This window comes from Ictidomys tridecemlineatus, chromosome 10 (assembly GCF_052094955.1).
Source record: "Ictidomys tridecemlineatus isolate mIctTri1 chromosome 10, mIctTri1.hap1, whole genome shotgun sequence".
Classification (NCBI taxonomy): Eukaryota; Metazoa; Chordata; class Mammalia; order Rodentia; family Sciuridae; genus Ictidomys; species Ictidomys tridecemlineatus.
Genome location: NC_135486.1, coordinates 97,735,935 through 97,762,925, shown reverse-complemented (window position 1 = coordinate 97,762,925; position 26,991 = coordinate 97,735,935). Strand labels below are relative to the sequence as shown.

The following is a 26,991-nucleotide window of genomic DNA, read 5'->3' as shown; positions in this document are numbered from 1 at the left end:
TTATTTTCTAAAAAATGCACCTGCAAAGCAAAGAGAAGACTCAGACCAATGATTAAAAAAAAAAAAAAAAAAGGAAAACTTGCTATGTCAATTAAAATCTAAAACATAATATTTTATAAGCTTCTCTCTTTAGAGGCTACTGTTCTCTGGCAATCTTCTGCTTCTTACAAAACAGTATCACCTACAAATAATACAAGAGGTTTTTTCTTAACATCTATTTCTTTTTTTTAGCTTTAGATGTCACAGGACAATGTCCAATATGCTACTCTCACTTTTAAAATAAAGTGGTACGCTCTCTGAGGTCATAAATAAGAAAGCAGCCTACATTCCTGAATGAATCAAAAAGCACCAACAGGGCAGTTACAGTGAGAGACTTTAAAGTACAAATAACTGAGGAATCAACACTCCTATGGAAAAAAAATTACAAAGAAAGAGAGAAGAGCCAAACATTTTGCATACATAAACTATTACAGGCCTCTTTCATATAACAGTGCTCAAACTAAATTAGGGGAAACAGAGATGAGCAGATCTTCAGAATGTCTATAATTAAACCATTCACAGACTAACCAAAAGCAGGCTTTATTGAGTCCACATCGCAGTTAGTTTAGATTAGTTGGGAAAACTTGATGACTTACAATTGCCCTCCAATTTCCATCAGTTTGTAAGTGACTTCTGCAGGTTGTCGAAACAACTGTGTGGCTCTTTACTCCGATGCCAAGGTTAGATAAAACAACCCAGGAAAAGTGGACAGGTTCTGTGGCTTGGCTTTCACCTCAAGTTGATTCAAAGGTATTTAAACAGGGTGGGTCTAATCTCAATATTAGGACTTATGGCATTACAATGAAAAAAAAAAGCCACCTGCCTCCAATTTAAAGTGACACAATGTGATTTCACCTCTGCTCTTATCTTTAGTTCTCATCATTTTTTAAAGAGTCAAATCCGGAAGACAGACTCTAACAAGTAACTGGGCACAGACAAGACTGGATTCAACTTTCCTCTTCCTTGACAAAATGAAAGCCCCGAGTGTGGCATACACCTGTTCAATGGTCAGGAATTGGCTGGGTTTTATTTTATTTTAACGAGACTCATCTCACGGGCATATGATCTAGTCTAAAACACCTTTCCAACCTAAATCATCCAGCTAGAAAAGATGTTAGATGTCAACATTCTGCTTGGAGCTTGGACACCTCATGAGCTTCTTTCTCCTTAAGAACGACGATCATCTTTTACCCCCTTCTCTTTGGGGAAAAAGCAAAACAAAACACAAACAGCAAATCCCTGGTCGGCGGGTCCGCGCTCGGCCTGAGCAGTCGCGGCCGCCCCAGCCCGGCCCCGCGGCACCCCCGGGAGGGCTCGGGCCCCCCGGTGTCATTGTTTGCTAATTTCCTGACCTGCCCTCCGATTTGTTTACGTTAAATAACACCCAACCTTTCCCTGCACAACTTTCCCCGGCGCGAGCAGGAGCGGCCGCGGGCCCCCGGATCCGGCGGGGAAGGGGGTACGGCGGGCGCGCCCCCGGCGTGGACCCCGCGGGCGGCCGGGCGCGCGGGGCCGAGTGCGCGGCGTGCGGCGCTTCCTCCCGTCGCCAGCGGCCGGCCGCTTACCTCGGCTCACCAGTTTGAAGCTCTGGGATTTCCTGCTTCTTTTCCTCTCGGAGAACTCCATAGTGCGGGAAAGGCGGCAGCGGCGGCGGCAGCGGGACTGAGGAGGCGGCGGAGACTGAGGCGGCGGCGGTGGCTCGTGTCACCGCCGCGGAGCCGCCGGGACCAAGGTCCGCGTCTCGAATCGGCGGGGGGAGGCCGAGGGACGGGAGGAACCACCGCGAGCCCGCTCGGGGGCTCCAGGCGCGGGGCCGGCGGCGCGGGTTCCCGGGAGAAGTTGCCCCCGCGCGGCGCCGCCTCCCGCTGCCCTAGGCGCCCCCCCAGCCGCTCTCACGCCTGCTCGCGGTTTCCAAACGCCGCCCGCCGCAGCCCAACTTTCCGTTGGGAGCGGGCCGAGCCGGGGTGCGGCGGCGAGAGGGCGCGGTGGCGGGGGTCGGAGCAGCCGGGCGCTTGCCGCGGCCCGCCTGGGCTCAGCCTGCCGACGCGGCGGCGGCGGCGGCCGCGGGGACTCGGCAGGCGGGCGGGCGAGCCGAGAGAGGGCGGCGGCGGGTGCGGAGCCGGCCGGGGCGCTGACCGCCCCCGCGGGAGGAGGGGCGCTGGCGGAGGGGGCGGTGCCGCCGGGACCCCGGGGCCACCTGCTGGCGGAGCCCTGCCGTCGCCATCCCCAGGGGCCGCCGCCACCGGCCTGGCCGCGCGGCGCCCCGAGGAGGCGCGGAGGCCGCGGCGCAGCGCCCTGGCCCGGGCCCGCTGGCCTGTCCCCAAGACGCGGGGCTGTTTGGGGGGTCTCGGCTCATAGAGCCAGCTTGCTGGCCCGCCCTCCGCCGCTCCCTCGAGCCGAGCTTCTGCTTGTAAACGGTCCTGGGGGTCGTGGACCCTCAGTGGCCAGCCCACTCCTTGGCCTTTCACAAAAGGGCCAGACTCACCGATTTTAGGCAAGTTTTAGCGGTTGGGTGGAACTTACCCATCTGCGCTCTGCAAGGAAACTAAAAGAGATTTTAGAATTTATTGGTGGGAAAAATATAGAAAAGAGTAAGCTTCAATTCTAAATTTACCACGATCCTGGGGACTGTAGGAAGCTCCCGAGTTATAGACTAGGAAGAGCACTTGCAGTGTGGGCTTGGAGAGGGTGGAAGGGTGAGGGATGCTTGATGGCTGTGTGCACTCTTAAGAGGAGAAATGGTCAGGGCAGGTGCAGGGGCTCTGCCACTTGATGTAAAATGCCAAAATAATCGACATAAACAGAAAGCCGTTTTATTAATTTTGTGTAATATTCTTTGGGGAGCGAAGAGCGCACTACAGGCACCATTTCTTTTTCACAACATCTTTAAAGCGGGAATAGAAAAGAATTTTTCACCACCTGGGAATGGCAGTACAGCAACATGATCTAACATGCTTCAAAGAGTACTGCCGCCAAACTGATCATTTCTAGACCGAAATACAAAGAGTAAAGAGTTGGGCTGCTCCTTCAGCACAGTGGCAAATTCAGATGGCCTCAAAGGGCAGAGAGAAAAAGAGGGACAAGATTTGTTAATAAACATGACGAATCTCACTGAAGGTCTCACCCAAAGAGGAGACAGCCACTCAAGAACTACTGTTATTCAACAGGGACATAGAAATAGATAACTGATGCGGAAGGAAGAAGTTGGAAGCAACTAGCAGAGACACATACCGGAAAGCAAAACCAAAACACAGAATAAGCTACAAACCAAGTGGTGGCAGCAGCATAGTTGCATATCCTGAGGTCTCTGGTGGCATGCAGCAGATGGGGAGGCTGGTTGTACCTGGCCTGGAGGTGAGAGAACATTTCATTCAGTTCAGTAAAGCAAATCCTTAAACAAGAGTATCTTTTATAGTCACTCCTATTAGAAGCTCAAGGACCCACCCAGAAAACATGAATGGGACAGATGAAATTTTGTATAGATTTCTTTGGGCCCCATGGATCTTCAAGAGTTGATAGGTGATGGAATGAATTAAAGTGATAACAGTGATTAAAGCAACTATGCTATTTGCACCTCACCCCCTTTAAAACCAAGCTTAAAAACCTGAAGCTGTTTGGAATGTTTTTGTTGTGTTGTTGTTGTTTTGGTACTAGGGATTGAACTCAGGGACACTAAGCTACATTCCAAACCCTATTTTGTATTTTATTTAGAGACAGGAACTCACTGAGTTGCTTAGTGCCTCAATTTTGCTGAGGCTGGCTTTGAACTTGCAATCCTCCTGTTTAGCCTCTTGAGCCACTGGGATTACAGGTGTGCGCCACTGTACCCAGCTGGAATGTTTTTTAAAGAAACAAAATCATAACTATTTTTTTTCTCCAGGCTGGGACCCATTCTTTCCTTTTTTATGATGCCTTTTTAAATGTTTTTCCTATAGCCACAAGGCTCAGTGCTATACTGATTGAGGAACACTGAGGATTGTTCATGCTTTGGAGCATAAAATGAGATTTTATTGTGCTTAAACTATGATGAAATCATTGAAGGTGTCATCCCAAGAAGCAAATCCCTAGGGAAGATACAATTTAGCATTTTCAGTTCAAGTAGGATATGAATTCCATTTGCCAAAGAAAATAGTTTTGATGAAGTCAACAAAGTATTTAAAAGCAGTATTTAAAAATAATAGTCATTTTTCCTGGACCCTTTTTACTGGTTTTCCAAAGATGTCTTGAGTGAATTGGTCTGCAGAGAACCACAGGGCCAGCTTGTCCTATTCTTTAGAGAAAATCAAGAACTATTTACTTACTCTCCACTTTGTGCAAATAAACATGCCGTTATCTAACAAGTGTATAAATCCATAATTAGTATTAATATTAATCATAATGTTAAATTAGATTGTTTCAAGTGGGGTTTGTACTAGTCTTACCTTCAAGCCAAGTTCTACCTGGCCTGGAGGTAAGAGAGAGAACATTTCTTTCAGTTCAGTAAAGCAAATTCTTAAACAAGAGTATCTTTTATGGTCACTCGAATTAGAAGCTCAGGGACCTTAACCCAGAAAACATGAATGGGACAGAATATCATAGACTAGATGACTTAACAAATTTATTTTCTCATCATTCTGGAAGCTAGAAGTCCTAGATTAAGGTCCACCAGGGTCGGTTTCTCATGAGGGCTCTTTTCCTAGCTTGCCGACTGCCACCTTCTTGCTGTGTGTCCTTACATAACAGACAGGAAGACAGAAGTCGATCCTCTTCCTCTGTAAGAGGCTACCTATTGGATTAGGGCCCTATCCTTAAGACCTGTTTTAACCTTAATTGCCTTGAATTAAAGACCTCCTCTTCAAATACTGTCATTTTAGAGGTTAGAGCTTCAACATAGAAATTTTGAGGAGATATAATTAATTCAGTCCATAGCAGTATTGTTTTTGTTTGAATATCTTGTTTGTGTTGGGGTGTCCTAGAAAGTCCTGTAGGAGACCTACTAAGGTCAGTTCTCTGCCTTGTACTTCAGAACTCCCAAAAGGTTCAGAACCACAGATTTACATGTTACTAGAGCTCAGGGAAAACTGGTCGGATATTCCATGACATCATGCAGGCCAAACATCTTATTATATGACCATTCTAAAACCCAGTTGATTATAAAGATTAAACATAGGTTTTAATTTTTGACAAAAACAGGTAATTTGACTAGAAGACATTTGATAACCATAACACTAATTCTGAGAACTCTCTTTTTGAAAACTGTGTCTACAGAAAAATAAATAGTATTATGAAAATGTCCATCCTTATTTAGAACTTTGCTGTCCAATAGAAAAATAATGCAACCAGAGCGTGGTAGCACACACCTGTAATCCCAGCTACCTGTAGGCTGAGGCAGGAGGATGGCAAGTTCAAGCCCAGCCATGGCAAGACCCTGTCTCAAAAAAATAAATAAATAAAGGTCTGGGGGTTATAGCTCAGTGGTAGAGTGTGCCTAGGTTCAATCCCCCAGTATTGCAAAAGAAGAAAAAAAAAAGCACAAAGCCATATGTAATTAAGTTTTCAATTAGTCACATTAAAAAAGTAAAGATGAATAAATTTATTTTAAGAATGTTTTATTTAACTGACTGCAATAAATATTTTGACAGTATTATTGAGATATTTTATATTCTTTTTGTACAAATTTTTGAAACTGATATGTGGTATGTATTTTACACTTAGAGAACAAATCAATTCAAACTAGTAAAACTTGAAGTGCTCAATAGCCACTTGTTGTAGTTGGTGGTTACCATGTCAGACAGATCAGAGTTAGAGGAATACCATGTTTGAACTATGCTATGGTACATGGGTAGGATTACAAATTGATTATTGTTTAACTTTTATTAATAATGCCCCCAAAGAAGGAAATGAGCAGAATGGTTTTATTGAACTTGAGCTTTTCATAAATCTTTGGATTCACTGAAATTGGAGGGCCAGTTCCTAAATAGATTCTGGGGATCCTTTAAAAAGATTTAATAAGTATAAATTTTAATTTTTAAATATTATGACAATCAAGTAGATAACCATATATTAGCTCCTGTTTCTCAGTTTGTTCCTTGCCTAATACAAGTCTCCATACTCATTTACTTCCTTAGTTTTGGTGGTTATAATTTTTTAAAAAGGAGAAAATATAAGAGATTACATCAGTGAAAGATTTGAGAATGCTCCACAAATAACATTGCCTTATATTTATATGGGGCTTCTCTTTTAGGAACTCAAAGATACAGGATCTAGTTCTCTTAATCACTCAATGAGATTGGTATATATTATTGTTCCAATTTCGTTACAGAAAAATCCATCTTCATGAGACCATTTCTTAAACTGTAATGGCAAGCCAGTTTCCTGATTCTTCTAAGTGATGAATTAGCCTTACTATCTTTCTCTCATGTTTTAAAAAAATCAGCTTTTGCCCACATTTTTATTGGTGCATTATAGTTGTACATAATGGTGGGATTTGTTGTTACATATTCATACATGTATACAGGTAACAATATAATTTGGCCAATATCATTTCCCAGTATTTCCTCTTTCCTTCTTCTTTTCCCTTCCTGGTCCCTTTCCTCTATTGTATTGATCGCTCTTCAATTTTCATGAGATTCCTCCCTCCACCTTTCCTTTCCTTTTTCCTCTCTAGCTTCCACTTATTCAGATCTAACTTATATACAGAAAGTAATACAAGTAGACACCTTAGTTAATTTCTTTTACTTACATAGACATACCTATACTCCTTCAGATGAAGATAGAGAACTTTTCCAAGCACCACCAGCAGGCTCCCTTGAGACCCCTTAGCATAGTGCCTCCACTAAGAAACCATGGTTCTAACTTCTATCACACAGCACCATAGTTTGAATTTGTTGTTAAACTTGATATCTAAGGGATCATATACAGTGTGTACTATCTTGTATCTGTCTTCTTTTGCTTAAAGTTATGTCTCTGAGAATCATTCATGATAGTAGTTTATTCCTTTTCCTTATTTCTATGTGTATACCACTTTTTTATCCATTCTATTGTTGATCGTTTGTTTCGTACACTTCAAGTCTTGGTGCACATAAGCATACTTTATCATGTGTGTATATACATACATACCTGACTAGAATTGCTTAATCATAATATATACATGTGTTTGAATTTAATAAATTACTGTCAAACTAGTTTTTCTAAGTAGTTTACACTTCCACTAACAGTGTATGAGAGTTATAAGAGTTATAATTATTCCTAATCTTCACCACTTGACCTTATCAGTTCTTTTAACTTGGTGTAGAGGAGTAGTGGTATCTCATTGTCTCATTTAAGATTTTAATTTGCATTCCTCAATTGACCAGTGATGATGAAAATATTTTCATGTTTATTGGTCATTTGAGGATCCTCTTTTGTGACAGCCTGGTCAAGTCTTGCTTGCTTTTTTTTTTTTTTTTTTAATTTGGCACTGAGGATTGAACCCAGCAATACTCTACCACTGTGCCACATTCACAGCCCTTTTTATTTTTTATTTTGAGGCAGCATCTTGCTAAGTTACTTAGGGCCTTGCTAAGTTGCTGAGACTGGCCTCAAAATTGAAATACTTCTGCCTCAGCCTCACAAGTTACTGGGATTGCAGGTGTACATCACCATGCCTTGCTTGCCTCTTTTAAAAAATTTGAGTTGCTATTCTTTTTTATTAATTGAATGGAGTTCTTTCTCTATTCTGCATGTAACTATTTTGTAGGATATTTTTATTGCTAATATCTTTTCAGAATCTGTAGCTTGTGTTCATATTCTTAATGATCTGAATTTTAATGAATCTGTCTATAAATTCTTTTTGTCACAGTAAGATAGTATCTTGTATTTACATGAACTCTTTAAAAAAATAAAAAACTTTGTCAATATATTGGTTTCCTGAGGCTGCTGTAAAAAATTACCACAAATTTGATGACTTAAAATAATAAAATTCATTCTTTTCACAGCTTTAAAGTTTGGAAGTCTGATATCAGTTTCACTGGGCTGAAATCAAGGTTTCAACAAAGCTGAGCTCCACCAAGAGGCTCCAAAGGAAAATCTCTCCAGCTTCTGGAAGCTGCTGGCTTTTCTTGTGTCAAGGCTCAGTCACTCTGATCTCTGCCTCTGTCTTCACACCTTCTTCAGATAAGTTAAACTTTGTCTTTCTCTTTTAAGAACTCTCATGATGGAATTTAGGACTCAGATTGCTGAGATCCTTAATTTAATCACACCTACTAAAATCCTTTTCTTCCCCCCAAATGTTCACTGGTTCCAAGGATTTAGCATGTAAGATCTTATTAGTGATCCATTTTTTATCCTTGTAATCAAATCAACTCTGGAGCTACTAAACCTCAAGGCCAGACAGTGATATTATAGACAAAGTTCTGGCTAGGATTAGGAGTCAGTTATTCATTCAGATATTTAATATCTGTGGACTTCAATTTATTGCAATTATATAAGCTTATCAACTCTTCAAAATTGTTTGAGATGAAATCCTGCATGCCATTCTTGAGAAGATAAAATGGCATACTTTACCCTTGGATTGCAATTCTCATTTTTGCCGTTGAATGAAGGTCCTAAATAAGTAAATATTTCCTGTAGCATTAGAGGAGTTCAAACTATAGGGAACTCCTCTAACTCTTTTGAAGCAGGGTGGTATAGTAGTTTGGACAGACTTCCTGAATTCGAAACCCAGCTTTATTGCTTTCTGGTATTCAGTTTGGGGCAATTTAGGGTCTGTGTAACACCCTACCCTGCCAGTGTTTTATCCAGGGAAATTTTAATGTAAATTGTTAGTTCATCAATGAGGTAAATTTTAATTATTAAAAAGGGTAAAAGAGGTTTCTACAGGAAGTAGCAGGTCATAAAAAACAGGCACTGCTTTTGGCTGAGGGAAAGTGGACTATAAAGGAAGTAAGAGTGAAGCCCTGCTCTTACTTTAAGGTTGAGATTCAGTTCTTTTGGAAGAACATGTGGCTATTCGTTCATTTGTTGAAGGGTACCTAGGTTGGTTCCATAGCATAGCTATTGTGAATTGAACCACTATAGACATTGATGTCACTATAGTGTGCTGATTGTAAGTTCTTTGGACATATACCAAGGAATGGGATAACTGGGTCAATGGTGGTTCCATTGCAAGTTTTCTGAAGAATTTCCATACTGTGTTCCAGAATGCTTGCACCAATTTGCAGTCCCACCATCAATGATAAAGAAAATGTGGTATATATACACAATGGAATATTACTCTGCCATGAAGAAGAATGAAATTATGGCATTTGCTGGTAAGTGGATAAAACTGGAGGCTAAGTGAAATAAGCCAATCCCAAAAAATCAAAAGCTGAATGTTCTCTCTGATATGTGGATACTAACACACAATAAGGTGGGGGGAGAAAATAGACATTCAGTGGTTTAGACAAAGGGGAATGAAGGAAAGGGAGAGGGAATGGGAATAGAAGAGACAATAGAATGAATAGGACATAACTTTCCTATGTTTGTATATGAATATGGAACCAGTGAAATTCCACATCATAATGCAAGAATGGGATCCTAATTAGAATAAGTTATACTCCATATATGTATAATATGTCAAAATATACTCTACTGTCATGTATACCTAAAATGAACAAATAAAAATATGCTTTTACAGAAAAAGAAAATATGTGGCTACCACAAGAACATAGCCTATTAGTGTCAAAAGACTTTTCAGAAGGTGAGGACCCCAAGCCAGTCTGCAGAAGCATCGAGCTTCTGCAGTGGCCTGGGTATGCAGTTGGAACTTTGCCAAACTGACCCCTGGGTTCCCTGCTGATAGTAACAATGGAGGACCACCACCTATTCAGGAAGGGTCTTCCTAAGGTAATGGCCCTGCAAGCCCCTTTAGTGCCCTCTGTTGACAAAGATAAACGTTCTGTGGCTCCTGAGAAGGTCAAGGATTGGTGGGTAGAGCTAAGAGATTTTACAGGTAACTGGCAGTTATACTTTTTCTATGCCTTATTTTCATCATCTGGAGACTAGATCTAATAATTTTATTTTCCACACTGAATTATCATAAAGAGTAAATGAATTAATGTGTGAAAGTGCTTAGCTAGAGGCTAGCTTGTCTATGTCAGCTCTTCCAGTTGCTTATTTATTTATTACCTCATCCAATATTAGGAGCTATATAGAATATTAGAAAGATGAGTCACTACTTGTACCCTCATGGAGCCTCATCTTTAGTACCTTTAATAACATTGTCAGACTTGAGATGCTTCCTGGTTTATACTTTAAGGATCAGTGCTGTCTCAAACCTACCTACAGGAGTTTAAAGAACTTATTCTCATAGTAATGTATTACAACATTTTTATCTAGCTTTTTTTTTTAGCATAGAAGTATGCATGATTTCTCTCTGTTTGATTCTTTAAGTAGAGAAATCAGTGAATTCATTCCTTCAGCCAATATTTATTGACTACCTACTATGAGTCAGGCTGTGTTCTCTAGGGCCTTGGGACAGAGAGTAAGATAAAGTAAAACAAAGATTCTATTCTTGTGAAGCTTAGGGGGCTGAAGGAGATGGGCAATAAATAAGTGAAAATATAGGATCATTGATAAGTACTATGGAGAAAAATGAAATTAGGGGCGGAGAAAAACTTGCTTCTTTCTCAAATCTCACTTCTTAAAAAGATGCAAGTTTGTGTGTGTTTTGCTAGTTCCATGGTTATTCTGCAAACCTGTGTCAGTTGTGGACATTAGAAATCCCAGGATCCCAGGAGAGCCTGTGCTGGATAAGTGTTCCCTTTGCACATATTGTGGTTAAATTTGAGTGAGATCCCCCTTTTAAAAAAATATTTGTATTTGTAGATGGACATAATTATTTTATTTATTTTTCTATGTGGTGTTGAGGCTAGAACTCAGTGCCTCACACTTGCTATGCAAGCACTCTACCACTGAGCTACAACCCCAGCCTGAGATTCCCCTTTAAAAAAAAAAAAAAAAGAATCCTCCCTTCACATGTTAGGAACTCTCCGAGGTTCTTCAGTCAATTCAGATTCAGTGTAGCTATTTGCACATATACAATGGGTTATAAAACCCTCTCCCAGTTGGCATCTTTATTCTCTCTTAACTGCCAGACTAGTGGTGATTATATCTGATGAGTTGCTAAACTCAATCTTTTTCACCTGTCTGTCTGAATACCAGCATCTCCTTAAATCTGTGTGAGAGGCCTCCATGTTAAATTCGCTTTTAAAAATTCTTCCACTTTTAAATATTCATGGGAATGGCTGATCTCCAGCCTATGAAATAAAGGTAGAAGTTTGAGACTAATCTCTTCCATTTAATTCCCCCATTCCAAAGACTTTAGAAACAGGTCTGAAAATTATAGGAACCACAAATTTAAAAAGTGTTAGTTTGATGTGTCTGAAATTAATGCTTTAATTTATTCACCACAGAATGTCTTCACACATCGCTATTTTCTGTAATTTATACCATATACTGTCTACTCTAGTTAATGTGTGAAGCATGGTTAAATTATGCCTAAAAAGGAACATGAAAACCATCTACAGGATGGTGACGGGAAAAAGGGTCTAACTAGGAGTAATGGGGCAAAATTTAAATGAGACAAATTGGAATAGAAGTTTCAGAAAAACTGTCAGGTATTGAAGACGTGCCTGACTGGAATAATCTCCTCAGAAATAAGACTTTAAAACACTTAAGAGTAAGTCTACTAGAAATGGATTAGACAAAGTTCTAGAAAATATTTCTGAAGGGAATACACAATTATATATGTCATCTAAAAATTGGATCAAATAATCAGATAACCTTTCATGTATCTCATATCTTCCATTTTCAGTCTTTGGTTAATCATGTCAAAGGAGGTTTGGGATAAAGATCAAATGAACAATTCCATAGAAAAGAGAGGCATATTTTGTCAATATTATCTCATTTTGTTCTTTCTCCTGATGTGTCTGACATGTTGAATGGGACTCTCATTCATTTTTTTAATGGCTAATTTAATGCTGGTGAAGGGTGCCAAACAGATAACCAGGAGGCTGAAGTTCATTGTACTCTTCCCTGACTTTGCTCCTCAGTCTCATTCTAAAGGAGTCTGTTTAAGGACTGTCAAGGCAAGATGACCTTTAGGTGGTTCAGTGTTGTTTTGTTTTTATTTTTGAGATTAATAATACAACACTAATTAGTGTTTTTAAATGTTAGCAATTCAGAAATTGTATTAAGCTACTACCTATCTGCAAAGAAATTGGTCTGATTTCAGGTGTTGCAGGAAATACATATAGGGAAGGATGGCTCCTGCCTTCAAGAGTGTACCCTTGAGCAGCTATTAAAATGAGAAAGAGGCTGGGGATGCAGCTCAGTTGTAAAGTACTTGCCTAGCAGGTACCAGGCTCTGAGTTTAATCCTCAGCACCACAAATTAAATTAAATAAAATGAGAAAAATGTTATCTTTTTAGTAGTGATGGGCCATCACTACTGAAACACTAGAAGCAAAATGGGAATGGAATTCAGATAGGTTAGGAGTCAGAGGGTGTGCAGAGGGATGGGCAGCAGGAGGCTTCAGAGGAGGAGGAGAATTGGGTAAGTACAGGTTTATTTCCCTCTATCATGCTTGATGGACTTGTTTTTACTGAGATTTCAGTAGAATAACTTTATAAAAGAGAACAGAAGATGTGAAATAGCTTTTGGAGTTCTGCAAAGGAGCAGTAAGCAGGACAATCTCTAACCTGCTCCTGCATAAGCCTTTGCTCTGAAGCTTCATCCTGCTCCTTTCATCCCACACATTCTAAGGGCTTCTCTGGTCCCTGCTGTGTCCTAGGGAAGCCCTGTCTTCACTGAGATGGCACCTCATCATTGACCCAAACTTCTCCAAGTGTCCCCAGACTATTCAGGCAACAGGGAATGGTTATAGGAGAAATGGGCAGGGCAAAATTAAATGAGACAAACTGAAATCAGAATTTCAGAAAAATTGTCAGAGTGCGATAAGCACCTCAGAGAAGCCTTTAAAACATTCAGAGTATGTCTTCTAGAAACAGATTAGACAAAGTTCTAGAAAGTATTCTTGGAGGCATGGGAAGCACTTAGCCACTCAGCACCCACCATGGCTACTGTTGTCTGTACTGAACTACTGCGTAATTGGTGTAGGCCTTATCCCTTCCTCACTGCATAATAGGTGATCTGTCTCTTTTTCCTCCATGGAGTGGCTTACAATTGAATCTGTACTCAGAACACTTCTAGGAGATCTATATCTTATGCAGTAAGTTAGCTTTTAAAAACAGGAAAGCAGAACAAATTGGATATATATCATGATAGATGATTTTTCTGGTTCCATAATTTGATTATTTGTAATTAGTTATCTATATAGATGCATTTATATACCTCCCATAATTACTTATTTAATTTCTAGTGTTTATAATTACATAACAAATGAAATATAAATATATTCTATATTGGAATATAAAATAATGATTTAGTCATATGCAGTTATACTGCCATAGCTTCAATCTCTGCTAAGAATTTGGATAAGATTCCTGTTTTCTTTTTTTATGGGAATGATCAAGATTGAAGATAAGAAAGTGAGAATTAGTCAAATTAGACTATATTTATCACTTCAGATGTTCACTTTTCTACTCAATTTATATTAATATTTTTCAAGACAAAAACAATCATGAACTTTTCAGCACTTCTGTGATTCCCATCCCCTCCCTCTAAGTTTTCTTGCTTCACGCAGTTACATTTTATGATAGTATCTTTGATCTTCATGTTTTCTTGATTTGGCAAAGCAGATCTTCAGATTTTAAACATTCTTACAAGTACTTTGCTTTGAAAGTGAGCTCATCTGTACAAGTTTGGCTGACAAGTAAATTTTCACATGGCTTCATATACTTCTTAAGGACAAGCTGACTTGATTTCCGTAGCATACCTACAAAACATTTTCAACCGCTTAAGTAGTTTCATGCTCCAGACCGCTTCTATCTGACCCAGCTGTTTTCAGAGACTGATTTTGTTAATGATTTTTTTAGGGTTTTTTTTTTTTGATAGCCTGATGCTTTAGGTAGGTACTTTGTTTGTTTGTTTGTTTGTTTGTTTTTTAATGGGGTGGACAACTCAAATGATAGTATATTGCTAAGAATTCTCATTTTTAACACAAGGCATTCACTTTTGGTTGCTATTCTTCTTACCAATTGTCATAAATTAGAGTTAGTAGATCTAGAGGATGGGGATCCAAAAGGAACACTCAGTTAAATTTGAATTTCACATACAAAATGAATCTTATCCTTTTTGTTGTTGTTGTTGTTGTTTTTGCATAAATGTGTTCCATGCGATATTTGGGACATATTTACACTAAGAATTGTTTTTTTAATGTGAAATTTAAATTTAAGTTAACATTCTGTATTTTATTTGGGAACCCATAACATAGGTAGGAATTTCTGCCCCTACAGCTTCCCTACCCTTAAACTCCCAGAACTTCATCCAGGACTCAGGGTCCAGAGGTAGGGAATAGGTAGAGGAATATAAGAGAGGATACTTGACTTACTGCCAGGCCCTTGACAATTTCCAAGGCTATAAACTCCCATCTCAGTCTAAAAAAAAAAAAGAGGTTCTGAAATATCAGGTAAAAGAAGGGGAATCCCAGAAATGAAGTAGTTTCTGGGATAAGACAGCTCCTCATCAGTGTAGTAACTCATACATTTCAGTTAGTGCGTTTATTCAGATGTCAGCAGGACTGTAGCTATGTGTATCAGTGTATGTGTGGTCCCTGAACTGTTATCTGGAGTCTATAGCCAGACCATGGTATACTTTCTGATATTCCAACTGTATAGATATATAGATGTGGTCACCTGTAAGATGTTAGTATGACAATATATATGGATTCACAGCTTCTCCCCATTCTTATATTGAGAAGGAGAATTCTATCATTCCCTATACTATGTTCAAATTCTATGAATTTCATCAGACAAGGCAAATGAAAGAGGAAAGGAATTAAAAGTAGCCCAGCTCAGCCTGATTGATCAATTAATGCAGCAAGTTAGTCTCCTATGAGAAAAAGATTCAGAAGATGAGAGAAATAGGGTAGAAAGGAGAATGTATGGGGTGTGTGGAAGAGGGGACATGAGCCAGATAGGCTGGTAGAAAAAGGAGTATGGAGCAATAGGAAAACAAAGAAGGGGATTTGGAGGGTAGTGTTCCCGCTGGGCTTTGCGACATGTGAGAAAAGAAGAAAATAAGGGCTTTTCAAGGAGTTTTGCTATCAAATTTAAAACTTGTTCTGCTTCTGGAATTTGTTGAGAGACTGTGGTTAATGTTTATATTTATTTCAATGACTTTTTTGCTATCACATTGGTGTTTTCTCTTAATATAAATTATGCTGAGATACTCCTACGTACCACCCAGCTTTTTGTAGTTGACTTTAAAGTAAGGCAGGAGGAAAGCAGGGCGGTAAGGACCCATTACATTCTGATCAAACAAATGTTGGGCAGTGAGTAAAACTAGTGCCTCATTTGTTCCATCATTATAGCATCTCTGGAGAAGAGCTGAAATAGATATTCCCAATAGAAACATTAAAAAATAAATTGACATTAATTTTCATGCCTTTATGACATTATGGATTTTCTCTTTCCCTCCTTTTTTTCCTTTTCATAATTATACTATTCATATAGTTTAAAATATGTGTGACATAATGTGCAACCATGAGATAGCTAACTTTTTTCATCACATAAAGTGGAACTTTGACTCAAAACCAGTGAAGTTTTTTCTTCTTCTTTAAAGGTATCACCAGGGATGCTGAAATCCTTATGTGTACACATCATTGCATTGAATTGAATTTGAACATTGTGTGTCCAACAACTTTGGAATGTCCTGTTTTGGGATTACCTTCAGAATTTATGTGTGATATTTTTGTTTTCCTCAGTAATGGAAAAATCTTAATCCTTATAGATGTGTTTGACTTTTGGAAACAGTCAAGTATAATTTGGAACATAGTTTGATGGAATAAAGTATGTAATCATAAAGATATTTTTGATAAGAGGAACATAGGAAAATTAATGATTTTTTTATAGCTTATAAACTAAAAATAGTGATAACAAGACATCCTAAAATTATTTCTGGGCAATATATTGAATGGAATAAAAGTATAATTCCTACAAAATCTATTTCAAAGACAATTACTTGTTTGGAACTGTGTTTATTCATTTGTTTATTTTTCCATGCATTCATCATTTAATTCAATAGATATGCCTTCAAGACTTAACCAGATTTTAGACATTTGAGAGTATCAACATGAAACAACTTGGTTCTTCTCCTCAAAGAATTTCTAATTCCATTGAAAATTAAGTATTCAAATGCACAATTGTAGTGCATATAGGTCTTATATAAAACCTTTGATGGGTTTTGAAACTTTGAATTTTTTACATCATAGCAAGGTAATTTGTTGGTATTCTAGTTACTATTGCTACATCAGAATTACCCCAAATCTTAGTGGCTTAAAACAACAAAAAACATTCACTTTTTCTTGTGAATTTGTGTTTTGGACACCAGCTTCTCTCTGATTGACTTGGCTAACAGGTTGGGATGCTTACATGCCAAGGGCACGAATCTCCTGAAGGGCCACTCACTGGCATGTCTGTGGTTGATGCTGACTGGGAGTTGTGAACTAGAACATCTTCACATAACCTCATGAGGTGACCTGAATTTCCTCACAATGCAATGATTGTCTTCCAAGAGCAAGCAATGTGAGAGAAAAAGGAAAACAGGTAGAAAGCAAATGACGTTTTATAGCCACAACCTTGAAGGCAAGCACTGTCACTTATGCTGCTTTTTGTTCATCAAGGCAATTATATAATCATTCCCACTTTAAAGAGAAGAGAAAAGAGACCTCACCTCTTGATGGGAAGTGAAAGTTATAGAAGGATATGTGGGCTGAAAACTATTACTGTAGCTGGTTGTTGAATTGTGGCCACAGGTGCCCCATGTTACATATTATTATTAGCAAAGCCTTTTTCACTTTGTAATGGACCCTGTTAATATTTCTGCAACAAAATTAATGAATGTTCATATACTCTGGAATCAACTGAAATTATAAGTAGACATATAAATAGCTCATTTCAGGTTTTGCCAGTAAATTAATTGTCAAAAAATATTTTTCAGAAATTTTCTGGATTTTAAAATTTGTAGTGATTTTTTTACCTGCAATTTAATTTGTACTTATGGAACCTATGGGCATAAAACATAACTGAGAGAAGATATGGCATGACTGAGAAGGAAGAAAGCTTCACAAAAGAAGTGGTTGTAAAAAGATTAGTTAGGAAAGATATTCCAAATCAAAGAAACAATGTTTGAGGAAATTTAACACCCACTCATGACAAAATTCTTAGCAAACTAGGTATACAGAGGAATTTCCTTGATTTGATAGAGTATCTATGAAAACCCTACAGTTATTCTTTTTAACAGTGAAACATCAAATACCTTCCCTCTAAAATCAAGGATAAAAGAATTTCTAATTCTTATTCAATTTCTAATTTTTATTCAATGTGAAGTATACCTCATAAGAAAAATAAAGACAAAGATAAGTAGTAAAACTATCCCTATTTACAATTGACATGAATGTTTATATAAAACAGTAGTTATCATAAAAAATGTTAGTTACAAAGGGGAAAATAGTAGCTTTAGAGTGAATAAGCCTGACAGACACCATCTTACTCAAATTTCCAAAAATAATATCACCAATAACAGGACAGTTTGAAATCAGAATCACCTGCTAGCCTGTATGAGAAGAACATATCACCACCTCTGTGACAATCCTGTCAAAAGATTGATAACCTGAATTTAATCATGGGGGAACATTTTTTAAAAGCCAAATTGAATGGTACTCTACAAAATAACTGCTGTTATTTTCAGAATTATCAAGGTCATGAAAATTAAGGAAAGACTAAAAAACTATTAAGGAACCAAAATGTATACCAGATCGGAGGAAATTAAAGATACATGGCAAATAAATGCAACATATGGTTGTGAACTGCTCCTTTTGTTATTAAAGACCGTTTTGAGAGCTGGGTTTGTGGCTCAGTGATAGAGCACTTGCCTCGAGACGTATAGGTCACTGGGTTCGATCCTCAGCACCATGTAAAAATAAATAAATAAAGGTATTGTGTCCAACTACAACTAAAAAAAGACAGTTTGAGACAACTGATGAGATTTAAATGGGTAGAAGGGTTAAATGTATTAATGTATTAATGCAGTGTATTAACGGTAATGTCCTAATTCTGATGGTGTTGGTGTGACTATGCAGGAAAATATCTTTGTCCAAGGAAATTTACACTCAAGTATTTGCCAGTTAAGCTGGTGGGTTTTTAGATTTAGTAAGTTATGATTCTACCATCTGTTTTCCATTTTCCAAATTTTATTTTTATCAGTTCTCCTTATCTATTGTTTTTCTTTCATGCTCTCCATTTTTTTGTGTGTGTGGTTATATATTTTTAGTCCTTTAATATTATTTTTGTTTGGTTGCAGGAATGAGTAGACAAAAATGCTTCTATTTAAGCTGCCATGAAAAACTGGAAATCCCTCTGTGGTTTCCTAAAAGGTAGTGTGATTTGGAGAAGTATAGAGTGAAAAAAGGAGGGTATCATAACAGAAGAAAAGCAGCAGGGTAGAGAGAGGAGACAAATATAAGATACCTAGATATCATTATTTAAACACAATCATAATACTTTATATTCTTGTATATGAATCCCTAATTAGCATTTATGTTTAATTGCTCTGCTCTGCAGAGAATATAAAATTTTTTTTGCTTAAACCCATGTGGATTATTATAAAGTAATCTGTGCTTTACTGCCACTTAAAAGTCAGTTCTCCTCAACAAAAGATTAGCAAATCAAATCCAAGAATGTATAAAAAATACACTGTGACCATGAAGGATTTATTCCAGTTGTGCAAGTCTAGTTTAATTTTTAAATCAATGAATGTAACTTATAATCATGACTCTTCTTCTTTAGCTTGTTGATGTGATATCAACAGATGCAGAAAAATAGTTTGACAAAATCTAGCTCTCATCCATGATAAAAACTAGGAACAGAACTTCATCAACTTAATATAGAATATTACAAAACCCTACAACTAACATACTTAATGTCGAGATGCTAGATGCTTTCCCACTAAGATCAGGAAATGGACAAGTATGTCTGCACTCATCATTCCTATTTAACATTGCCCTGGAAGTCTCAGTTAATGCCAAGACAAGAAAATGAATTTAAAGGTCTACAGATTGGGAGGCAAAAAGTAAAGCTGGCTTTGTTGGCAGATGACATGATTGTTGGTAGAGAAATTCCAAACAATCAACAACAAAAACTGGAACTAATAAGTGATTATAGTAATATTTGCAGGATATAAGGTTAATATACAAAGTCAACTGTATTCTAACTAGAAATGAACAAGTGGAATTTGAAATACATAAAATCATTTAATATTTGTGCCTGAAGGGGAAATGCTTAGCTGTATGTTTAAGAAAATATGCATAAGTTCTATAGTAGGAAAACTACCAAACTGATGAAAGAAATGAAAGATCAATTAGATTAGATTTAGATCAAGAGAGGACACTATGCACATGAATAGGAAGACAGACTCATCTCATTGTCAAGCTGTCATTTTATTCTACTTCTGAATGCATTTCTAAAGAATAGAGAACTTAGAAATAGATCCATATAGTTATAGCCAAACTGATATTTCGCAAAGGAATAAAAGTAATTTGATGAAGAACAGCCTTTCAACAGGTGGTACTAGAACTACTGGATATCCACGTGCAAAACCAAAAATAAATCAGTCTAGACTTTTTCCATACTTTTTACAAAAGTTAACTCAAAATGAATCATGGACCTAAACTTCTAGATGATAATATAAAAGAAAACCTAAGTGATTCTTGGTTTGTAATGACTTTTCGGAAACAATGCCAAAAGCAAAATCCATAAAAGAAAAAAAACTGATAAGTTAAATTTTTATTAAAAGTTTTAAAATAAAAACACCTCATGTTTTGTAAAAGACACTGCTTCAGACAATGAAATGACAAGGCACATACTGAGAAGAAAGAATATTTGCACAACACCTGTCTGATCAAAGTCTGGTATCCAGAATAATATAGAATTCTTAAAACTGAACAAGAAAACAACCTGAATAAAAAATGGAGAAAAGGCCTGAACGGACACCTCACCAAAGAAAATACCGATGACAAATAAGCATGTGAAGAGATGTTCAACATTATATGTAATTAAGGAATTACAAATTTAGATAACAATGATTCTTCTACACACCTACTAGCATAGCTAAAATCCAAAAATACTGGCAACACCAAATCTGGTGAGTGAACAGAGCAACAGAAAGTCTCATTTTCTGTTAGTTAAAATAGAGAATAATACAGCCACTTTAAAAGATAGTTTGGCAGTTTCTTTCTTACTAAACATATTCTTAACATATGATTCAGCAACCAAATTTATGTCCCCCAAAAGCCTGTACGCAAATGTTTGTAACTGTTTGCCAAAACTTGGAAAAAAACAAGATGTCCTTCAACAGGTGAATGGATAAATGTGACTGTGATATAACCATAAAATGGAATATTATTATTTAGTGATGAAAGGAAATGAGTTATTAAGACCCATACCTCACAAAACAGAACTTTAACTGCATATCACTAAGTGAAAGAAGCCAATCTGAAAAGTTCACTATATGATTCCAACTATCTGACAGTCTAGAAAAGGCAAAACTGAATACAGTAAAAAGATCTGTGATTGCCAAGGATCACAGGGAGAGAGAAAAAGATGGGTGAATAGGTGGATCACTGGGAATTTTTAGGGCAGTGAAACTACTATGTATGATATTATAAATGGCAGGTGCATGAGATTAAACACTTTTCAAAACCCACAAAATATGCAGCACCTGAAAGTGAACTATAGACATAGTTAATAATAATGCATCTACATTGGCTTTATTATAGAATGTGCACTACACTAGTGCAAGATGTTAACAGAGAAAATGGAAAATGGTAAAAGTATCTGGGAACTCCAATTTCTGCTTATTTTTCTGTAAAGCTAAAGCTGCTCTATAACAGTATTACATAAAAATTTTAATAGAATTAATTATTAACTTTTTGGGGAACTTTTTGCAGTAATAGAAATATCTATACCTTGACCATGTTGGTAGTCATCAAAATTCATTTATTTGTACACTTACACTTAATACATTTCACTATGCAAATATACATTTCCTGGTATGTAAATTTTAGCACAATTGTAAAAATTTTCAACTCTTTATTATCATTTGTTGCTTAATTTGGCAACAGTCAACCAAATGCATCACTGAAAACCTAAAAGGAAGCAGGACCCAGCTACAATTTGAGTATCTTTGGCCTTGAGAAGAAAAAGGAACTGCCATGTTTTTTGAGTGACTCAATAGTTGGAGAATAGCTCTCTCAAATGTATTCTTTAGAAGAGCTAGTCTTCTTTCAGATTAGCTTACACGCAGAGGGAAAATTCTAGTTCCGGGTTTTAGATTTGGTCATAAGACCCCACACCTTGCCACCAAACCTGCTCTGAAATGCTATCTGCATGGATAGCTCTTCTGGAACAGTCTAGAAGTCACTAGTTTCCAGCATCCAGACATTATTACCCAGCAGAATTTACTTAGGTAAAGGTACAATATTTCTCATGAGGCTGTAAAAGTGACATCTTTGTGTACCTTAATGATGACAAGAATGAAAAGATAAGTGGGGATCTAGAAAGTAACTACTGGATTTATGTATAAAAGCTCTCTGAATTCATTTCTCCTGAATACTCACTTTTGTGCTATTTATGGCTTTTCTACTACCTCTTTCTGGTTAGTATCCAGAAACACTGTGTGCTCAGCAACTGGTCACATCTGTGTAGGAGTTCAGGCTTCCCAGGAATATGCACCCTCTTGAGCACCACAGGAGACATTGTGTTACTAGGCCAGGGTCAGTGAGTACCAAATAACAGGGGAATAATTCTGATGGGAGGTCTCCTGACTCTCCTCCTATTTTAACACCTATCCATGTGACAGAGCCTAAGACCCTCCATAACTACAAGCCTCATACCCCTTGTTTCTCAGACTTGTTTTTCCCTGTGAATGCTATTTCACACTAAGGACATACCCAGCTTTTATGTGGCCTCAAGTAAATGAAGAACAAGGTTGATGTTGCTCACAACCACTAAAACAGTTCCAACTCTCATCCAACAAGAAGGACACAGAATGGAGGATACTCATGGGAAAGTCACTCAATCCTTGGAGACCAATTCCATCTTCTATCAGGAAAACCCCTATGGAGAAGTGACCTATCCTGTCTAATAGGAGGGACTTACTGGAGATTACCTGACTATAAATTAGTGGGTATTCCTAGCATCTGAGACTCAGGCTCAATGAAAATGCAAATATCCTTCTCTGATATTTTGGCCACAACCTAGACACCAAATATTTATTTCATGATATCATTCTGCTTTGAGAAGTGTTTGTAGTCCTGTTGTTTTTGATCCCTTGCCGCCGCCTCCTTTTTATGGCCACATACTCTTCCCTCCAGTCTCATGTTTAATGCATCCATTGAGCACAGTCGTCTGAATTTTTTTCACAACAATTTGCATTTTCCCTTCTGATTAACTGTAATTCCACTTCTCAACGTGTCTGCCTGGTCCAGCCTAGCCCCTGCAATGCCTGTTATTACCTCCTTATGGCAGATTATTTTCACTCTGACTTGAAATAGAAACCACATATAAGAAACTAATATATGAGTCCACCATCCACTGTAAGGACAATAGCATCTCAACAATTTTCACTTCTTTTCCCCCTATAAAGTCCTGATCTAGTGACATTCAGGTTAAAGGTCTGTAGAGAGCAGAGTGAGAGAACACCTAAGGATGAACAATTTAGGATAGGGTACAGAAAAAAAGACGTGTGCAATGCTGGTAAGTGTAGGAAGTTGTAATAATACATTTGTCATGCTCTGAGTTCTGGTCTCTGCATCTTATTACTTATGATTTCTATCTGTCCCTGACACCAGCTTGTCTTCTCTTGGCTGGATTCATGAACCTTCAGGCTATCCTTCTTGGCTTACCCCCTCCACTTGGCATTTTGATAATAGCCTTTATTGTCTCTCCCCAATTTGCTCCCCACCCTGATTTTCCAATAGGGGACACTAATGTCTTTCTCCATGAACTGGTTCAGTTCTCACTTGACTACTATGCTCCTTAACACCCCAGGTCCTCTTACCAGCAACAGAGTACTTAGAGTAGAGCCAATACCCTCTATGACAAATTTAGAAAGGTGGTTAAGTAATGGGATAAGAGAGTTAAGCAAAGAGAGGAAAAAGTGGGAAAAAGTGAAAATATCAGGGAAGAACCATGGAGAAAGAGGATGAATTATAAAGTTTAGATAATATTTGGGGGATAAGACCATTTGAAAGAATGAGGATGAACAGTCAATGGAGTTCCATGAAGAACAAAAATAGGTGAGAGCTGAAAATTGGGAAAGAGAAGGGCTATTCTGTTCAGAAGGGAGGTGTGTAATAGGCAAAGGTAGGAAAGATGGGATTCAGGGCCATTCTGAGACTAAATTATAAGATAGGCAATCAAAGCAATTAGCAAATGACTGCTATGAAGGGTGCTAAAATAGTTCATGCATTCAAGAATGGTATATTCTAAAAGATGGCTTATATAAGTACAACAAACATAAAGCAAGATAGATTATGAATTATAACAAGAAAAGTACAAATAAAGGGTGGTGGGGATACACAAAAAGATACCACAACATGTGACACTTAGCACTCTGCCTTATACGGGTAGGTGCTCAAAGCCATCTCAGAAGCAAAGCACTGTAGTACATATGTGATTTTCAATTCCACTAGCCTTTAATTCTCTAATTTCAACATTGTGTGCACCTTAGAATTCTTTGAGGAGCTTTTAAAATTACTGATGGCCTTCCTTCCCCTTCAGCAACTCTAATGTAATTGGTTGGGAGTGAGGTGAACAGCCAGGGCTGAGAACCTCTGGTCTTTATGTTTTCCCCCGTTGGAAGGTGAGGAGCTTAGAAATCAAGGGGAATGTAAATCTGGAAATAGGAGGTTCAGAGTCTAGATCTAATACCAGTGCCCATTAATAAATCTCCATTAATTTCTTCCCATCAATGCAATAAAAATGGCATTTAAACTCAGAGCAATACATTATTTTTACCTCTTATCTCCCTCAAGAATTTCAAGACTGAAATTTAGGGGGGTACTTTAGAAGGTAGTTAGTACATAAATATGTTTAATTACCAAAAATATTTAGCAATCAAGAGAAAAATCATGTTATTTTAAATAATGGATTATATAATGTAAAGTCTACTTATAGTAATGAATTAATGCATTTTGACATAGTTTATCTCATTTGTTTCTGAATCTCGGCAGTTAAGTATTATCTTTGCAAATGACTGACTTAATATCACACCTTCCTATGTGACAAGCCATTTATTCCTCTTCTTTTTTTCAGTCTTTTGTATATTTCTAGATCATCGTTGGCATGCTAAAATCTGTTATATGATGAGTCAATATTATTATTTTAATGTAAGAAGTAAAAATCTCTGCTTTTATTTCCATAAATAACCTGAAGGTTCCTGGATCCTGCCTACTTTTAACCCATTGTTTAACTGACCTGATGATGGAACAGAAATGAGAAATTGGTCCTGGGCCTTGTTGCTTCTAAGGGAATGAAGAAGACATGGAATAGTAATAATGTAGTAAACTGCAGCTTCTAGCATCATAATTGATAAATAAATATCTATTGAAAGAATGAAAAAATGGATGAATGAATTATAAAACTGGAAAATGACTACAATGATCTATAAAATTATTTAATACTTACCATATACCAGGCACTGTTTTAGCCCTTTACGGATGTCATTTTTAATCAATACACTAATTCTATTACATAGGAACTATTTCTTGTTCTCCATTTTACAGATCAAGAAACAGAAATTCAGAAAGATTAAGTAATTAATAGTACCAAGACCCTGTCCCTTTTGTAGCACTGCAGCATATTCCTAATTTCATAGCCGTGGGGCAGGTTACCTAATTTCATACCATAATAGCCACTCTTACGGAGCCAGCCAAGTGATCTGTTTGTCTTTTCTGTTTTTACTGCCACCTGCTGGTGATGGTATCTGCTTTTACACTATGATTGTCTCTTCCTACTCCTTTTGTTTGTGACTTCTTATTCCAAAGGTTATTGGCACCAATTGTCAGTGCACCTCCTCAGCCTTAACTTGGGATAAGAATAGATCAGAACAGGCTGTTGATTTCAAACACAACGTCAGGACCAGTCCAGTGCTTGGGTTTCAGGCCTGTGAATTTCTGCCTGGATTCTCATCTCAGCTATCTTATCCTTGTAAGCAAAAGCAAAATCCTGCACATGTTCTGTTCAGCCAGTTGCAGTTTATTAACATTATGGAAGCCTTCAATTCATAAATTCTAATATATTTGGTCTAATGTAAAAAGTTGTACCATTTTAAAAATTCACCACTAAGAAGAAAATAAACATACCCAGTTATAGTTCCATATCATCAATTGAAAGAGGTTTTACTGAAGTTAAAATGTAAACAAAACAAAACAAAACCCACCTTAAAATAGATGAAATGTGGCATAAAAGGTGTCCTTATAGATGTTTCTAACATTTGGGGATGGGCATAGCTAGCTTTTCCCATGGGCATTACTGCTGCCAACTTGAGATGCTTTGTCCTTCCTCTTGGATGCTATGAACAGTAGCAGCTACTTTCACAAACATCACTCTTCTCCCCAAATTGGTGAAGTGTGTTTATTTTGGATCTGCTGGTTAGCACAGGACTATAGAATGGTAAAGATGCTAAAAAGTAGATACAGTATGAGGAATATGGAGTGTATCTGAGGACATAAAAGTTCAGTGTGTCTGGAAGTGTCTTTTCTACCACTTCATGATACAGTAATATTTTTATCTCCTCGTCCCCATCTCAAAAAAAAAAAAAAAGAAAGAAAGACAGACAGAAAGAAAAGTAACCCTTCATGCCCCTTTATAGTTAGTTCCCAGCCCAGGCCTCAGTTCCTGGTCATCCCTAATCTGCTTTCTATCACTATAGTGTCAATGCTTCTGGACCTTTAAATAAATCGAATCATGTTGTATACAGTATTTCGTGTCTGGAACATTTCACTTAGAATAATGTTTTGAGGCTTTTCCACTCAAATGGATGTCTTAGTTGTTCATTCCCTTTTATTATAGAATAGAATTCCTTTGGATGAATGATAATGCAATTTATTAATCCATTCATTAGTTGATACATATTTGGGTTTCTTTCACCAACGCAGTGGGGAACCAGTCTTTCACCATTAAATGTGATGTTATCTGTAGGTTTTTAAAATAATACTTTTTTTCCAATATTATTATTATGTATGGGCATATTGGTTTTTTTTTTAAGTGCTTTTTCTGCACATGTGGTCATGTGGGGTTTTTTTTCTTTACCCTTTGGATATAATGGATTACACTGATTGACTTTTGAATGTTGAACAACCCTTGCATACCTGAAATAAAGCCCACATTTTTATAGTATAGAATTATTTTATACATTAATTCATTTTGCTAACATTTTTGTTGAAGACTTTTGTATCTAACTTCATGAGAATTATTGACCTATAGTTTTCTTTTTCTAGTTCTGGTATTGTGGGAATGCTTGCCTCATAAAATGAGTTGGGAAGTGTTCTCTCTTCCATTTATTCCTATTTTCTGGAAGAAACTATGCAAAATTGGTGTTAAATGCTTATGTAAATATTTGGTAAGTTTTCTGGTGAAACTGTCAGGACCTGGAGATGTATTTTCATTCCACTTTCTAGTTTCTCTTATGATTTATTGGACTCTGAGGGTTATTTAGAAGTCTGTTGCTTATTTTACAAGTTGTTGGTAATTTTGTAGATATTTTTCTGCTTCT

The 26,991-nt window shown here is 37.5% G+C and overlaps 2 protein-coding genes across 24 annotated transcripts in view; one reads left to right on the top strand and one right to left on the bottom strand.

Annotated features, from left to right (window-relative positions):
* Bend7 (BEN domain containing 7) overlaps nucleotides 1–1,740 on the bottom strand; it is a 141,478-nt gene extending 139,738 nt beyond the window's left edge. For 19 of the 21 annotated variants that reach the window (XR_013426741.1, XR_013426742.1, XR_013426739.1 and 16 more), the window contains exon 1: nucleotides 1,605–1,738. Coding sequence is in view for 12 of the 21 variants with exons in the window: in XM_078023498.1 (XP_077879624.1) it covers nucleotides 1,605–1,665 (61 nt within the window). In the remaining 9 variants the exon portion in view is untranslated. Of the gene's footprint in view, nucleotides 1–1,604 lie in introns of all 21 variants that reach the window. The other 2 variants (XM_078023509.1, XM_078023508.1) reach the window with 2 other exon arrangements.
* Nucleotides 1,635–26,991, top strand: part of Prpf18 (pre-mRNA processing factor 18) — an 87,247-nt gene continuing 61,890 nt past the window's right edge. For all 3 annotated transcript variants that reach the window (XM_078023516.1, XM_078023515.1, XM_078023517.1), the window contains exons 1-2: nucleotides 1,635–1,771; nucleotides 7,995–9,308. In XM_078023516.1, the coding sequence (XP_077879642.1) occupies nucleotides 9,288–9,308 (21 nt within the window). In that variant the 5' untranslated portion in view covers nucleotides 1,635–1,771; nucleotides 7,995–9,287. The remainder of the gene's footprint in view (nucleotides 1,772–7,994; nucleotides 9,309–26,991) is intronic.